The 16,431-nt window shown below is 45.2% G+C and overlaps 1 protein-coding gene across 4 annotated transcripts in view; it reads left to right on the top strand.

Annotated features, from left to right (window-relative positions):
- Nucleotides 1-16,431, top strand: part of LOC125300380 (major facilitator superfamily domain-containing protein 8-like) — a 106,209-nt gene that overhangs the window by 79,066 nt on the left and 10,712 nt on the right. For all 4 annotated transcript variants that reach the window (XM_048252277.1, XM_048252278.1, XM_048252276.1 and 1 more), the window contains exons 7-8: nucleotides 10,788-11,103; nucleotides 14,778-14,851. In XM_048252277.1, coding sequence (XP_048108234.1) covers nucleotides 10,788-11,103; nucleotides 14,778-14,851 — 390 coding nt within the window. The remainder of the gene's footprint in view (nucleotides 1-10,787; nucleotides 11,104-14,777; nucleotides 14,852-16,431) is intronic.

Genomic DNA, 16,431 nt, shown 5'->3' with positions numbered 1-16,431 from the left:
TGCAGGCCTGCTGATAACCCTTTTTATCAATATGATCATGTGATCCCACATGTGTGTGTTTGTGCGGCTGTATGTATGTAGATCTGGTGTTGAATGACGTGTGTGTGTTTGTGTTGGCTGTGTGTATGTTGATCTGGTGTTGAATGACGGCTGTATGTATGCTGATGACGTGTGTGTGTGTGTTTGTGTCGGCTGTATGATGACGTGTGTGTGTTTGTGTCGGCTGTATGTATGTTGATGATCTGAGTGTGTTTGTGTCGGCTGTATGTGTGTTGATGGCGTGTGTGTGTGTTTGTGTGGCTGTATGTGTGTTGATGACGCGTGTGTGTTTGTGTCGGCTGTATGATGACGTGTGTGTGTGTTTGTGTCGGCTGTATGTGTGTTGATGACGTGTCTGTGTTTGTGTTTGGCTGGATCTATGTTGATGACGCGTGTGTGTTTGTGTCGGCTGTATGATGACGTGTGTGTGTGTTTGTGTCGGCGGTATGTGTGTTGATGATGTGTGTGTGTGTGTGTGTTTGTGTCGGCTGTATGTATGTTGATGATCTGAGTGTGTTTGTGTCGGCTGTATGTGTGTTATTGACGTGTGTGTGTTTGTGTCGGCTGTATGATGATGTGTGTGTGTGTGTGTGTGTGTGTGTGTGTGTGTGTGTGTTTGTGTTTGTGTCGGCTGTATGTATGCTGATGACGTGTGTGTGTGTTTGTGTCGGCTGTATGTATGTTGATGACGCGTGTGTGTTTGTGTCGGCTGTATGTATGCTGATGTTGTGTGTGTGTGTGTGTGTGTGTTTGTGTATGTACTGTATGTACAGTGGGTCCCAGTTAAGAATGGACACTTTATTCACCATCAAGGTGAATCACGCAGCTGGGTGAAATGTAAGTACAACTGCAGCTGCTTGGGGGCAGCATAGTCCGCTGTGGCGTTCCACGGTCGAACCAGGCGGAGCATTCGACAGCAAGGGCTGTGATTGGCCGAGTTTTCAGTGCGTTTCTCTGTGTTTTTAGCAGCCCCTGCAACAGTCCACTGTAGCCTATAAGCTTTGTACATAATGTTAAACATAGTTTTGGATTCAGTGGCAAGATGTCTTGATTGTACAGTGCCTGTCTCTCAGTAATGTTTTAAAATGAGAGCTTCGTCAGCTGGCAGTAGGCTACTTTGTCGGCAGTCATGAGAAGTTAAACTTGCTAACAGAACATAAATATGCTGCCCAGAAACCTTGTGAATAGTTCTGATTTGTTTTACTACACTAACGATGTTAAATATAGCCTTTGCCTACAGCATCTCCTTAACAGTAATGTTAACAAAATGACAGCATTCATATGATAAAGGAAAACGAATTCGGCCACTCAAGACTGTGCCACAGCAACCAGTGTAGGCTACAGTCCTACCCAATAGGCCTACTCGAAGCAGATAGCGTTGTCTGGCGGTCGAGTGGGTTAATGCGCGTATTTCCAGAACAGGTTACAACTTTCAGGCAGTTCTGAGTTCGATTCTAGGCAGGAGCAGAGCCATATAAAGGCCTAGGCCTATTGTTATCATTTTTTGCAAGGTGTTGCTCCTGGCAATACTTGTTTATAAGACGTTTAGTTGATAGCTGTTTTTGGGACACGTTAAACGTTCTTTATAATGAGCGCATACGGGGAGTAAAACGACTGTTACGCTGTCGCTGTTACAACTGTAGGCTACAATGATTGCAATACAAAAATATGTGCGTGTTAGTTTAGTTACATGGCGCTGTAATGGCGACAAGTGGAGAGCGTCCCTCGTGCGTCCTGTCGTGCATTTTGTTTGTTTGTTTAAATTTTTTCTCCCGTGTCTAGTTGGCTGAAGTGATTGAATGATACATCGTATGCCTACTTGGATTACTGGTTTGATCAAAGAATTTCCAGCCTGACTCACCTGTTCTTATCCTTGGGGACTTTAATGCCTGTAGACTGAATAAAATACTTCCCACCTACCAACAATATGTTAAATGCACTACCAGAGGCGATAAAACAATCGACCTCTGTTATGGTAATGTAAAGAACGCATATAAGGCATGTAAAAAACCTCCTCTCAGTACTGCGGACCATAACGTTGTCCATCTCATCCCCGCTTATCGCACAAAGCTGCAAAGGGAGGGTGTTCTAAAGAAGCAGGTGAAAAAGTGGGATGATGCTGCAACTGAGACTCTTCAGGCCTGCTTCGAGTGCACTGACTGGGAGGTGCTAACGCTGGGCAAGAGCCTAGAGTCGGCTGCAGATGTGGTAACCGACTACATAACTTTCTGTGAGGCGATGATTGTCCCTACTAAGACTGTTAAGGTATTTTCTAACAACAAGCCTTGGATAACAAAAGCCCTGAAATCAACTCTAAATGAAAAGAAAATTGCATTCTTCTCTGGAAATAAAATTGAGTCCAAACTCATTCAAAATAAACTGAATAAACAATTAAAAGCAGCAAAGAGGGAATATAAGGAGAGAGTTGAGAAACTCTTCCTGGAAGGTAAGCCAAGAGATGCATGGCAAGGAGTCAAAACCCTAGCTGGCCTCCCCAACAACAACTCAGCTCTATCCACCACCGGGGAAAAAGACTGCATTGACATGGCAGAGAACCTCAACCAGTTTTACTGCAGGTTCGAGAAATTGGACTACTCGCAGGAGAGGGAGAAACTGACAGAGGAGCTCACTGCTAGGATGCCGGGCTATGTAAATCGGGAGCTGCAGCAGGCGGAGGTTGAGCTGGTGTTGAGAAGAACGAGGCCAAATAAAGCACCAGGGCCAGACCAGATCTGTGGCCGCCTGCTGAAGGCCTGCAGTAACCAGCTTGCTGGTGTCTACTGCCACCTCTTTAACCGCTCACTGGCTGAACATTCTATCCCCTCAGTCTGGAAATCTTCCATCATATGCCCTGTGCCTAAAAAGAGTAACCCCACCTGCGACAATGACTACCGACCCGTGGCCTTAACATCCCTGGTCATGAAAGGCTTTGAGAGGCTAATGATCACACAACTACAGGCGGAGGTCAGTAAGTACGTTGACCCACTTCAGTTTGCGTACAAACATCACAGAGGGGTAGACGACGCCACACTGAAGCTGCTGCATGGAGCCTATACCCACCTTGAGAAGCCCAAGTCCTTTGTACGGCTGATGTTCATAGACTTCTCGAGTGCCTTTAACATTGTGCAACCCCATATAATGGGACAACATCTTATCCAGATGGAGGTCAATCCCCACCTCATACTCTGGGTGCTCTCATTCCTGACAGACAGACACCAGAGAGTGAGAGTTAACGGCCACCTCAGCTCATCCAGAAGGATCTCTACAGGTGCTCCACAGGGCTCTGTCATCTCACCTGTTCTTTACACTCTACACCATAGGTTCTCAAAGTGCGGCCGGGGGGCCAATGGCGGCCCGCGATAACATCTGACAACATCTGTGAAACTGTTAAAACTGTACAACTGTACTGTGTGATTTGAAAAGAATGAATCTCCGTTTAGTGGTTTTTCGTGGCCGTCAGGTTTTCCTGTGGTGCTTTGGTAGCTGGAATTGGCCCTGAATAAGGCCTATGCTGATAAGAAGCAAGGCACACTGAGACTGTTTGTACTTGAAATGGACTGCAACCAGAACTGTTATATCCCAAATTTGTCTGTTGAGGGTAGAGAACCGCAGGGATTGTGTGTACATTGCATTTTTTGCCAGGTTTAGCCTCAGTTATGAAATAAAATGTGTTTAATGCAATACATATAAACTGTAGAGATGGAACCTGGTCGTGGTTACAAATGGGATTTATTTTCCAGGTTTCTTTTTTCTTTTTCTCCCGCCCCTCAGTTCAATGTTGTTCCTAAATTGGCCCTCAGTTCAATCAGTTCAATGGCTCCTGAATTGGCAATGTTGGGTTCCTGAATTGGCCCTCACTTCAATGTTGGGTTCCTAAATTGGCCCTCACCAATCAAAACTTTGAGAACCCCTGCTCTACACCAACAACTGCAGAAGCACAAACCCAGACATTACATACATCAAGTATTCTGACGACACTGTCATCATGGACTCCACAAACTCATCCGATCAGCTACAGTCTGAGCTGGCCACTTTTTCAAACTGGTGCAGCCGGAACTGCCTTGATCTCAATATCACTAAAACAAAAGAACTAATAATAGACTTCAGAAAGCCCCCCCCCACCATCCCCACTCTGACTGTCAACAACCAGCCGATAGAGAGGGTTGACACATACAGATATCATGGGACAATAATCGACCACAAACTCAACTTCAAAACAAATACCGATACCATTTACCCAAGTGTCAGCGCAGCGTCTTTTTTCCTACGTAAACTCTGCAAACTCCAGGTCCACCAATCCGTTCTGACAGCATTCTACAGATGTTTCATTGAATCCATAATCACCTTCAACATCACTTCCTGGTTTGGAGCACTGTCCAACATCCATAGGAACCCACTAAACAGAATCATCAAACTGAGCAGTAAAATAACTGGACAACAGCAGGAATCACTCACCAGAATATACAACAAAAGGACTAAGCAAAAAGCAAAACAAATCACTTTGGACATCACACACACTCAATACACAGTCAGTATTGCCTCCTACCCTCAGGCCACAGATACAGAGCACCTACACTAAGGACAAATAGAGCCCTGTCAAGCTTTGTCCCAGCATCCATTAGACTTTTGAATGGTTGAACTGTCTTCTCTCTCTTTTAACACCTTGGACTCTTTTTAACTATTATTTATTGTCCCTCCACTGTGGAGATATTAACAACTTATTTATTCATCAGGCTCAGCAAAGTTTTTATTATCTGCCATATGTCTAGTATGGGCTGAAGATGATGTGTGTGTGTGTGTTTGTTTATTGTATGTATTGTTGGGTATGGACACACCCTGATGCTCTTCCACATGTGAAGTTCCTAACGGAAAAATAAAGTTCTTTGAATTTGAATTGAATTGATGTTTTGCACTTTTGCCTCATGTGTTTTCAGGTTTGAGGGCTTTTTTGGCAAGATTGACCTTGGTTAGACTCTGCATATGTTATTTCTCCGTATGAAAAATAAAGTCAATTTTCGACACACGTCTGTTATTAGATCAATTGTTCCTTGTTAAAACATGTGACTAGTGAAACTCATGAAATGATGAATTGAAATGATTTTAGAAATATTTAGCCAGAGCCAAAAAGTGTTAGAGAGAAGGAGAGACACCGGTGCAGCTCAGATGTCTTCTTAATTTTCTTTATTCTTTAGTAAAAGGTGCAGAACATTATTAAACTTTGACTAACGTTTCGATGTTCGTTAGTCAAAAACATCGACACATCGAAACAAGAGGATTGACTTGATGGAGAGGCTCTCCCTATCTGAATCAAAATCCCTAATTTGGGGTTTAGGGGCTAAGGAAAATAGACCACTTCAGAGTCTCTCTCTATCTCTTAGTCGCTATTCCCTGTTCCCTTCGACTTGTACTTCAAAATGTGGTTAACTTCACTAAAAGAGGAAGAAATTCAGAGCTGTATTTGCAAGAGTTGTTTGTCATCAAAATCTGAGAGAGGTTAGAAACTCACTACGGACGTTTGTCTGGCCGTCCAGATTTAAGAGAAAATCAACTACCCTATTATTTGTGGATTCTTGTCTAGACAGATTTCCGTATCCTCGCTTGGGTGTGTGATGTGCATTTAGACCACAACGGGTCCTAGACTTTAGCTTCATAAACAATTTGACGCGCCAAATAAATTTGCTAACAAAGCCTTTTTGTTTTTTTGTCTGCCCTGGAGCATAGGACTTTCCTTCCCAAATGCCTGGCTGAGTTCGCTACTCCTGTGTGTGTCAGTGCAGTATGTAACAAAAAATACAAGGAATGAAAAGTGTCTAAGTCTAAAGGCTAAATGCTCGGTCCAAAGAAAAGGAAAAAGAAGAACCAAGAACCCTGATGAAGGGGCTGTTCTCTTTTTAGACCCCTCTCGGTCAGGCAGAACACGCCCAAGTTTGGTATTATGTCTCACCATGAAACAATGGTTCTGCTTTTTTGTTTTTGCTTAGTTGTCAGTCAGCTTCTTGTTTTGCTGACAAACAGTTTCTTACAGCTGGTACATCATGTTCTTACATTCTGTCTTTACATTCTGTTCAAAGCACATCTCATTTAGAATAACACACTTTAATTCTATAACACAATTTAATTTTATAAGCAAACTTTCTTATATGTTCGAGAAAAACACTCTCTACATTTAAGCAAAATCATAACAGGTTATTCTAGCAAAAACAATTTATGTTTTTAATTAAGAAAACACACTCCAATTCTAAGCTTCTAAGTTTTTAAACATTATAAGTCTAACTTGTTTCACACTGGTTGTCTATCATTATCTTGTCGCATTTGCACATTTTTATTTGTTTTAGAGCAAGCTGGATTTAAGCAGTTATATGACTAAAAGTCTTTTAATAGTAAATTATGATTCTGATTATTAATTATCACATCTTCATATTGTAAAGTCACGCACACAGCTTGTTACCATAGCCTATCGAGTGCCTTAACAGATGCGAGGCCCTGTGTGAACTTGACAGATGGTGCGAGGCCCTGTGTGAACTTGACAGATGGTGCGAGGCCCTGTGTGAACTTGACAGATGGTGCGAGGCCCTGTGTGAACTTGACAGATGGTGCGAGGCCCTGTGTGAACTTGACAGATGGTGCGAGGCCCTGTGTGAACTTGACAGATGGTGCGAGGCCCTGTGTGAACTTGACAGATGGTGCGAGGCCCTGTGTGAACTTGACAGATGGTGCGAGGCCCTGTGTGAACTTGACAGATGGTGCGAGGCCCTGTGTGAACTTGACAGATGGTGCGAGGCCCTGTGTGAACTTGACAGATGGTGCGAGGCCCTGTGTGAACTTGACAGATGGTGCGAGGCCCTGTGTGAACTTGACAGATGGTGCGAGGCCCTGTGTGAACTTGACAGATGGTGCGAGGCCCTGTGTGAACTTGACAGATGGTGCGAGGCCCTGTGTGAACTTGACAGATGGTGCGAGGCCCTGTGTGAACTTGACAGATGGTGCGAGGCCCTGTGTGAACTTGACAGATGGTGCGAGGCCCTGTGTGAACTTGACAGATGGTGCGAGGCCCTGTGTGAACTTGACAGATGGTGCGAGGCCCTGTGTGAACTTGACAGATGGTGCGAGGCCCTGTGTGAACTTGACAGATGGTGCGAGGCCCTGTGTGAACTTGACAGATGGTGCGAGGCCCTGTGTGAACTTGACAGATGGTGCGAGGCCCTGTGTGAACTTGACAGATGGTGCGAGGCCCTGTGTGAACTTGACAGATGGTGCGAGGCCCTGTGTGAACTTGACAGATGGTGCGAGGCCCTGTGTGAACTTGACAGATGGTGCGAGGCCCTGTGTGAACTTGACAGATGGTGCGAGGCCCTGTGTGAACTTGACAGATGGTGCGAGGCCCTGTGTGAACTTGACAGATGGTGCGAGGCCCTGTGTGAACTTGACAGATGGTGCGAGGCCCTGTGTGAACTTGACAGATGGTGCGAGGCCCTGTGTGAACTTGACAGATGGTGCGAGGCCCTGTGTGAACTTGACAGATGGTGCGAGGCCCTGTGTGAACTTGACAGATGGTGCGAGGCCCTGTGTGAACTTGACAGATGGTGCGAGGCCCTGTGTGAACTTGACAGATGGTGCGAGGCCCTGTGTGAACTTGACAGATGGTGCGAGGCCCTGTGTGAACTTGACAGATGGTGCGAGGCCCTGTGTGAACTTGACAGATGGTGCGAGGCCCTGTGTGAACTTGACAGATGGTGCGAGGCCCTGTGTGAACTTGACAGATGGTGCGAGGCCCTGTGTGAACTTGACAGATGGTGCGAGGCCCTGTGTGAACTTGACAGATGGTGCGAGGCCCTGTGTGAACTTGACAGATGGTGCGAGGCCCTGTGTGAACTTGACAGATGGTGCGAGGCCCTGTGTGAACTTGACAGATGGTGCGAGGCCCTGTGTGAACTTGACAGATGGTGCGAGGCCCTGTGTGAACTTGACAGATGGTCCTGTCAACTTTTCCGGGTTTATCCGCGTTTTTTTGAACTTTTCACCAGCTGTCTTAGGAGGAGCTGCAGGGCAAATTAGCAAAGTGGTGCGAGGCCCTGTGTGAACTTGACAGATGGTGCGAGGCCCTGTGTGAACTTGACAGATGCATGAACTTACGTGCATGAAATCATGCGATAGCTTGATGTAGCCTATAACATTAGCTGAGTCACATATTTGGCCATATGGTGTTTATCATAGGCTACATCACAAAACCAAATAGTGTAACAAAGGCGAACACTTTAACAGGGAAAATTAATTGGGCATGAATCATTGTGCTGAAACGGTGTTTGTCAATGAGCAGAAACACACACGACATTCAAACTGTTGATAAGATGTGCACTATGGAAACTGGTCTGTAGGCTAACATTGGACAAATAAATGACACTGACTCGCCATATCCTGACTCTGAAAAAACATTGTTTTGCTTTGCCGCAAACTCAGCAATGAAATCATAGGCCAGTTTGCAGGTAGCATAACATCTTTTTCAATTCATAGAAGGGAGAGCCCAGTCTCTCCTATGGAAGCATATGAGTAGCTTTATTCAAATGAGAATGCAATATGCAATTCAAAAAGACATTACATTAAGCAATTGACAATTCATTATGCAATTTAATATGGCAAGAAGTGATGTAGCCTAGTTCCCGCCTTGACGAGTTTTGCAACACAAAGAGCGTGACCAAAGTGCAATGCAATCATGAGGGGGGCGCTATTTCTTAATTTTCTTTCTTAATTTCTTAAGCGCTAGTTATTAAAATGCCTCAAAACGATGGCAAAACGTTTTGCCCAAAATAATCCAAAATCTTTTCAAGCTGGCATTGACAGTTTTGCCAAATATGTTTTTAAAATGCAATCCTACATTGCACTTTAAATATTAAATTGCAAAACAATTGACAGTTAAATGATGAAAACTGAATATTGAAAATTGAAATGCAAAATGAATTGCCATTTGAATTTTGAGACTGAAGTACCATGGCAAAATGGAATGCAATTCAATCCATGTTTATTCTATTTTTTTTTAACCAAAATTAGGAATTGATTTTTAGATTTCATTGTCACTTTGCAGATTAAAATACAATTGGTTGGATATTATTGCAAATTGCAATATTAAATTGCATAATGAATTGTCAATTGCATAATGTAATGTCTTTTTGAATTGCATATTGCATATTGCATTCTCATTTGAATAAAGCTACCCATATGCTTCCATACTCTCCTGTGACATTGAGGTGCGCAAATAGTTTTTAATAGCCTGTTCAACTTCGAAAATCTTCACCCGATGCCAGTCACTGATCGCAATTTCAAATTTCGGGAAGCTTCGTTCAATCTTTTTAAGTTTTAAGTGCAGTAGGCCCCTATCTGCCCCCTTTGGAATTATATCTCGAGCCTATTATAAGGTCCAGTGCGTAATGTCCTGTGATTCGGACGTGCTCAAAAAGAAAAAAAAAACACTTTCTTTATAGATGGTTATGAGGAGCAATATGAGTCTGAACTCCGTGTCATTCAGACTCAACCCTCTTGTTGCTTTGATATCTTTTTTCTTGTCGTTTGAACGCCGGGCAAGCAGGCATGTTGTGGTTGCAATTTAAGTGAAATTTCTACAGTAGGCCTACAACATGCAACATGCTTGTTAGGCTGGGCTACTGTCTTGTACAGGTAAATGTTCAACAATTGCTGGTGTGCAGGCTATAATCAATTAGCTAAATCATTTGTCCAGCTGTTAAAAAAAAATTGTGCTACATTCAAACGCAAAAGGTGCTTTTGATATCTCTTTTCGTTTGAACGTCGGCAAGCAGGCATGCTGCGGTTACAATGAATGAGGATAATTGGTTTTATCTGCGGATTTATTTTTTGCATTATTTTGAATATGACTCGCTCAGTCTCAACAGCACGTCTACTACTTTTTCCACACGCATCTCAGTTCTAACACACATCCCTCTCTCTCTCTTTCCATCCCCTGCACGGGCTTTCTTAAAGGAGCTGCACCATTTTACAACAATTGCATCTACATTTTCATATGAGAATGTTTTGTCTGTTAAACTTAAACTACCGTGATCAATTTAAGTTCCTGTGCCCCCGCTGAAAGTCTCATGCGCTTATTGTTACACTATCACATCTTTAAGTAACCGTGACAAATAGGGTATAAGATATATAAACTCACGCCATTGTATTATCATATATTTTTGGTAATGGCTCACTTTCGCCATGGAAGCAGTTAAGTCAAGTCGCATCAAAAATAGTAGTGGCAGAACTCCCAAGTGACACCTTGTGGTTGTTTGTGTCAACTGTAGTTTCTGCCATTTCTGCTGAGAAAATGGGGTGCGTGATTCATGAAGGAACCCGTCCAAACTTAACTGGGACCCACTGTATGTTGATGATCTGAGTGTGTTTGTGTCGGCTGTATGTGTGTTGATGACGTGTGTGTGTTTGTGTCGGCTGTATGTACGTTGATGACGTGTGTGTGTTTGTGTCGGCTGTATGTGTGTTGATGACCCGTGTGTGTGTGTGTTTGTGTCGGCTGTATGTTTGTTGATGATGTGTGTGTGTGTTTGTGTCGGCTGTATGATGACGTGTGTGTGTGTGTTTGTGTCGGCTGTATGTTTGTTGATGATGTGTGTGTGTTTGTGTCGGCTGTATGATGACGTGTGTTTGTGTCGGCTGTATGTTTGTTGATGATGCGTGTGTGTTTGTGTCGGCTGTGTGTATGTTGATGACGTGTGTGTTTGTGTCTCCAGCTCTTCATGTGCTTCATGTGGATCCTGCTCCAAGTGGCCGTGATGCTGATGTACTGGGACATCCCACCGCAGGAGGAGTCCAGCCCCAGGGAGGCGAGGGCCGTGGTGGTGGAGGGGGGCGAGGAGGAGAGCGAGGGCGAGGAGGGGAAGCCGCTGGTGGCCCACGAATCTCTGGGCTCCTACGGAACCGTGCCCACAGAGCACATCACACCGGTGGCCAACGGAACGGTTCCTCACGGCCCGCGGCCGGACTCACCTGAACTGGAACCAGAGCCGGCCGGTGGCAGCCCACTGAAGGCCCTGAGCGCCAGCAGAGGTGAGGGGCCCTGACTGAGGGGGGTGTTGGACAGTCTAGTGTAGGGGCTTAGTGTTGGACAGTCTAGTGTAGGGGCTTAGTGTTAGGGCTGCACAATCAATTGTTTTTTAATCGAAATTGCAATTTGAACAAATGCAATTAGCTAATCGCAAAGGCTGCATTTAATCATGTAACTCTGTCCCAATGACTAATCTTATCACATCTATGATTTCTATGTGGTGAATGGTGGACAGTGGACCATTGATGGTGAATCGCCTGGCGTAGTGTCTTTGTGTGCATGTAGTCAAGTCAAGTCAAGTCAAGTCAAGTCGGCTTTATTGTCAATTTCTTTACATGCACTGGTCATATAAAGAATTGAAATTTTGTTTCTTACTTTCCCATGCAGACATTGACATACTTTAAATACAGACATAGACATACTTTAGACATAGACATAGCCATAGACAATAAACATTAAATTAAAGTGCGAGACTGAAATATAGAACATATATCAAAATATAGGACATATATCAACAAAATAGAGGTAGTTGTGTTGTATATTTACATAGTCTTAACAGTTACATGAAGTTTAAACTTGTGCTTGTGTGACCTGTATATTTACATTAATATGCAGTAATTTCAAGTATATCAGGCTTGATGTGAAGCAGCAACACGCTAGGGCTCTTGCGAGTCACAGTGCAGTTCCACAGGGCGGGCTGGGGGGGGGGGGGGGGTTAGGCTAGACAGGATCCCAGGTTCCCAGGTTCCTGGCTGGCTGGTGGGTGGGGGGGGCTGTCAGTGATGGGAGAGTGGGTAGATTGTTCAGCATCCTGATTGCTTGGTGGATGAAGCTACTTGCAAGTCTGATGGTGCGGGAGCAGAGGCTCCTGTACCTCTTTCCAGAGGGCAGGAGGCTGAACAGTTCGTGTGCAGGGTGGGTTGTGTCCTTGACAATCATTAGTGCTTTCTTGGGTGAGGCGGTGGTGTAAATGTCCTGCAGGGAGGGAGTGGTGCTCCAATGATCCTCTTAGCTGTGTTAACAATGCGCTGGAGGGTCTTCCTGTTCTGATCTGTGCAGCTTCCGCCCCACACTGTGATGCTGCTGGACACGATGCTCTCTATGGTCCTTCTGTAGAATGTAGTCATGATCGGGGCGTGGCACTTGCCTTCTTCAATTTGGCGCCAAGAGTAGAGGCGCTGCTGGGCTTTCTTCGCCAGTGATGCTGTGTTGGTGGTCCAGGAGAGGTCGCCGCTGATGTGCACCCCCAGAAATGTTGTGCTGTTCAGTCTCTCCACAGCATCTCCGTCGATGGATAGTGGTGGCAGTTGTTTGTGGCCTCTCTGAAAGTTGACAACAATCTCCTTGGTCTTGCTGACATTCAGCAGGAGGTTGTTGTCTTTGCACCATTTAGCCAGCAGGTCTACTTCTTCTCTGTAGTGAGCCTCATGCCCTTAGTGATGAGGCCCACCAGTGTTGTGTAGTCCCAAGAAACTTCACCAGATGGTTGGAGCTGTGAGTGGTTGTACAGTCATGTGTTAGCAGTGTGAAGAGCAGGGGGCTGAGCACACACCCTTGAGGGGCCCCCGTGCTCAGGGTCAGAGTGCTTGAGGTGTTGTTCCCGACACATACTGCTTGTGGTCTCTGCAACAGGAAGTCCAGCAGCCAGTTGCAGAGGGAGGTACTGAATCCTAGCTTGTCCAGTTTGCTGATGAGTTGTGGTATTATGGTATTGAATGCTGAACTGAAGTCTATGAACAGCATTCTCACATATGAGTCTATATTGTCCAAGTGGGTGAGGGCTGGATGGAGGGCAGAGCAGATTGCATCCTCCGTGGATCGTTTGGCTCGGTATGCAAACTGGAAGGGGTCCAGGGTGGGGGGTAGGGTGGCTTTGATGTGTGACATGACTAGCTGTTCGAAGCACTTCATGATTATGGGCGTGAGTGCTACAGGACGGTAGTCATTGAAGCATGATGGTGATGATTTCTTTGGCACGGGTATGATGGTGGCAGCTTTGAAGAGTGATGGGATGGTAGTATGTGTAGTAAAGAAATTTTACATTTTGTTTTAAATTTACTATAGGCCCTTTCAATCTGTTCCGAGAGGGTTTCCGATTGAAACATTAAAAGCCAACACAGATACTTTGAAATGAAAATGAGTCGGACTATAGCTTAATGCGCTACAAAATGTCGAATGAAAGGTCTATATAGATCAAATGTACAGTACGTACTTACTGCATGAGGGAGGATGGTTGTGGCAGAAGTGTGCTAAGAGCTTCGAGTTGTAGTTTACCAGTGCACCGGAGGCCTGCCGGACACTTCCTCGATGTAGAGCCAGGGTCAGAAAGCACTCTCCTTATTGTGCTTACACGGAACCAGGAACTGGAGGAAAGGTTAACACCGATTTCAGTGTTGGAGTTGTGTTCTACTCTGTGTGTGTGTGTGTGTGTGTGTGTGTGTGTGTGTGTGGAGTTGTGTTCTACTCTGTGTGTGTGTGTGGGGGGGGGGTTGGGTGAAGTTGTGTTCTGCTGTGTGTGTGTGTGAGAGAGAGAGAGAGAGAGAGTTGTGTTCTGGTCTCTGTGTGTGTGTGTGTGTGTGGGAGTGGAGTTGACTTCTGGTCTGTGTGTGTGTGTGAGAGAGAGAGTGGAGTTGTGTTCTGGTCTGCAGTGTTGTAATGTAACGGAGTACAAATACTTTGTTACTACTTAAGTAGAAATTTTACGTATCTGTACTTTACTTCGCTATTTAAATTTATGTCAACTTTCACTTTTACTCCACTACATTTCCTAGATAAAATGTATGCTTTTACTCCGTTATATTTCCATTTAAAGCATCTTCGTTACTCGTTACTAAAACATAAAATTAGAAAGAAAAAATACTGCAATAAGGGAGGTTTGGCGAATCACTGCTCCTAGATTGCATTACGCCGCCCATACCTTCTGCACGCCTATTTCAGCTGTTTGTTGCTAAAAGGAGGGCCGCACAACTGAAACCGCCATGGAAACCTGAGCACCTACTGGAGGACCTCCGTTATCATAGGCGACCACCCGGCGATAGTGGTGAACTTCGATTGAACAGGGTAGTGGTGAATAAGAACGATCATACACCTGTGGCCGTGTTTGCAAGAAATGTTTCTGTACATTGACAGCTTTTCTGTGTAGCTGAACACTCCGCTACCTGCCTCAGTGACCTGTGAAAGGCTATTTAGCATCGCGGGACTTGTCTTCAGTCAAGAAGAGGAAGACTGAATCAGGCCGGGATGGGTAGTGGGAGAATTCCGTTGGGAAAATTACTTTTTGATTCCTTAAATACAGTATATATATCAGATACTTTAAAAGACTTTTACTTAAGTAATATTCTAAAGGTAACTTTCACTTCTACCAAAAAGTCTTTTTCTAGTCCCGATACTTGTACTTTTACTCAAGTATTGCTTTCTAGTACTTTATACCACTGCTGGTCTGTGTGTGTGTTTGTGTGTGTGAGAGAGAGAGTGGAGTTGTGTTCTGGTCTCTGTGTGTGTGTGTGTGTGTGTGTGTGTGTGTGTGTGTGTGTGTGGGAGTGGAGTGGAGTTGAGTCTGGTCTGTGTGTGTGTGTGAGAGAGAGAGTGGAGTTGTGTTCTGGTCTGTGTGTGTGTGTGTGTGAGTGTGTGAGTGGAGTTGAGTTCTGCTCCTCATTGCATACTCTTGTCTCTCCAGAGTTCCTGAAGGAGGAGGTGGTGGTGTTGCTGACCGCTCAGTTCATCACACTGTTCAATCAGACTGCGCTTGAGGTGAACACACACACACATACACACCACATACACACACACACACACACACACACACACACTCACACACTCCTGTACACTCTCCTTCCCTCTCTGTCAGACACACACACACACACACACACACACACACACACACACACACACACTCTTCTTCCCTCACTGTCACACACACAGTCACACACATTCACTCACACACACACACAAACACACACACACAACACACACACACACACACACACACACACACACAATACCGTACATTTACACAAAAACACCCTCTCTTCCCTCTCTGTCAGACACACACACACACACACACACACACACACACACACTCACTCGCTCTCACTTACACACACACACACACACACACACACACACACACACACACACACACGTACACTCTCCTTCCCTCTCTGTCACACACACAGTCACACACATTCACTCACACAAACACACACACACACACACACACATAAATACAATACCGTACATTTACACAAAAACACCCTCTCTTCCCTCTCTGTCAGACACACACACAAAAACACACAGATGTCCTATTCTTCTGACTTCATCAGCCGTGTCCTCATCCAGAGTGTGTGTGGTAGTTGATGACTGGTCAGTGATCTTCCCTGTGTGTGTGGTAGTTGATGACAAGTGGTCAGTGGTCTTCCCTGTGTGTGTGGTAGTTGATGACGAGTGGTCAGTGATCTTATCCAGGGTGTGTGTGGTAGTTGATGACGAGTGGGCAGTGATCTTGTCCAGGGTGTGTGTGGTAGTTGATGACGAGTGGTCAGTGATCTTCCCTGTGTGTGTGGTAGTTGATGACGAGTGGTCAGTGACCTTGTCCAGGGTGTGTGTGGTAGTTGATGACGAGTGGTCAGTGATCTTGTCCAGGGTGTGTGTGGTAGTTGATGACGAGTGGTCAGTGATCTTGTCCAGGGTGTGTGTGTGGCAGTTGATGACTGGTCAGTGATCTTGCCCAGGGTGTGTGTGTGGTAGTTGATGACTGGTCAGTGATCTTGTCCAGGGTATGTGTGGTAGTTGATGACGAGTGGTCAGTGATCTTGTCCAGGGTGTGTGTGGTAGTTGATGATAAGTGGTCAGTGATCTTCCCTGTGTGTGTGGTAGTTGATGATGAGTGGTCAGTGATCCTCCCGGTGTGTGTGGTAGTTGATGACGAGTGGCCAGTGATCATGTCCAGGGTGTGTGTGTGGTAGTTGATGACGAGTGGTCAGTGATCTTGTCCAGGGTGTGTGTGGTAGCTGATGACGAGTGGTCAGTGATCTTCCCTATTATTATCAGACTGCGCTTGAGGTGAACACACACACACACATACACACACACACACCACACACACACACACACACCACACACACACACACACACCTCTTCTTCCCTCACTGTCACACACACACACACAGTCACACACACACACACACACCTCTTCTTCCCTCACTGTCACACACACAGTCACACACATTCACTCACACACACACAAACACACACACACACACACACACACACACACACACACACACACAATACCGTACATTTACACAAAAACACCCTCTCTTCCCTCTCTG

Source organism: Alosa alosa, chromosome 9 (assembly GCF_017589495.1).
Source record: "Alosa alosa isolate M-15738 ecotype Scorff River chromosome 9, AALO_Geno_1.1, whole genome shotgun sequence".
NCBI classification, from domain to species: Eukaryota; Metazoa; Chordata; class Actinopteri; order Clupeiformes; family Clupeidae; genus Alosa; species Alosa alosa.
Note: the sequence above shows the minus strand (reverse complement) of the source record. Positions and strands in the feature narration are given on the sequence as shown.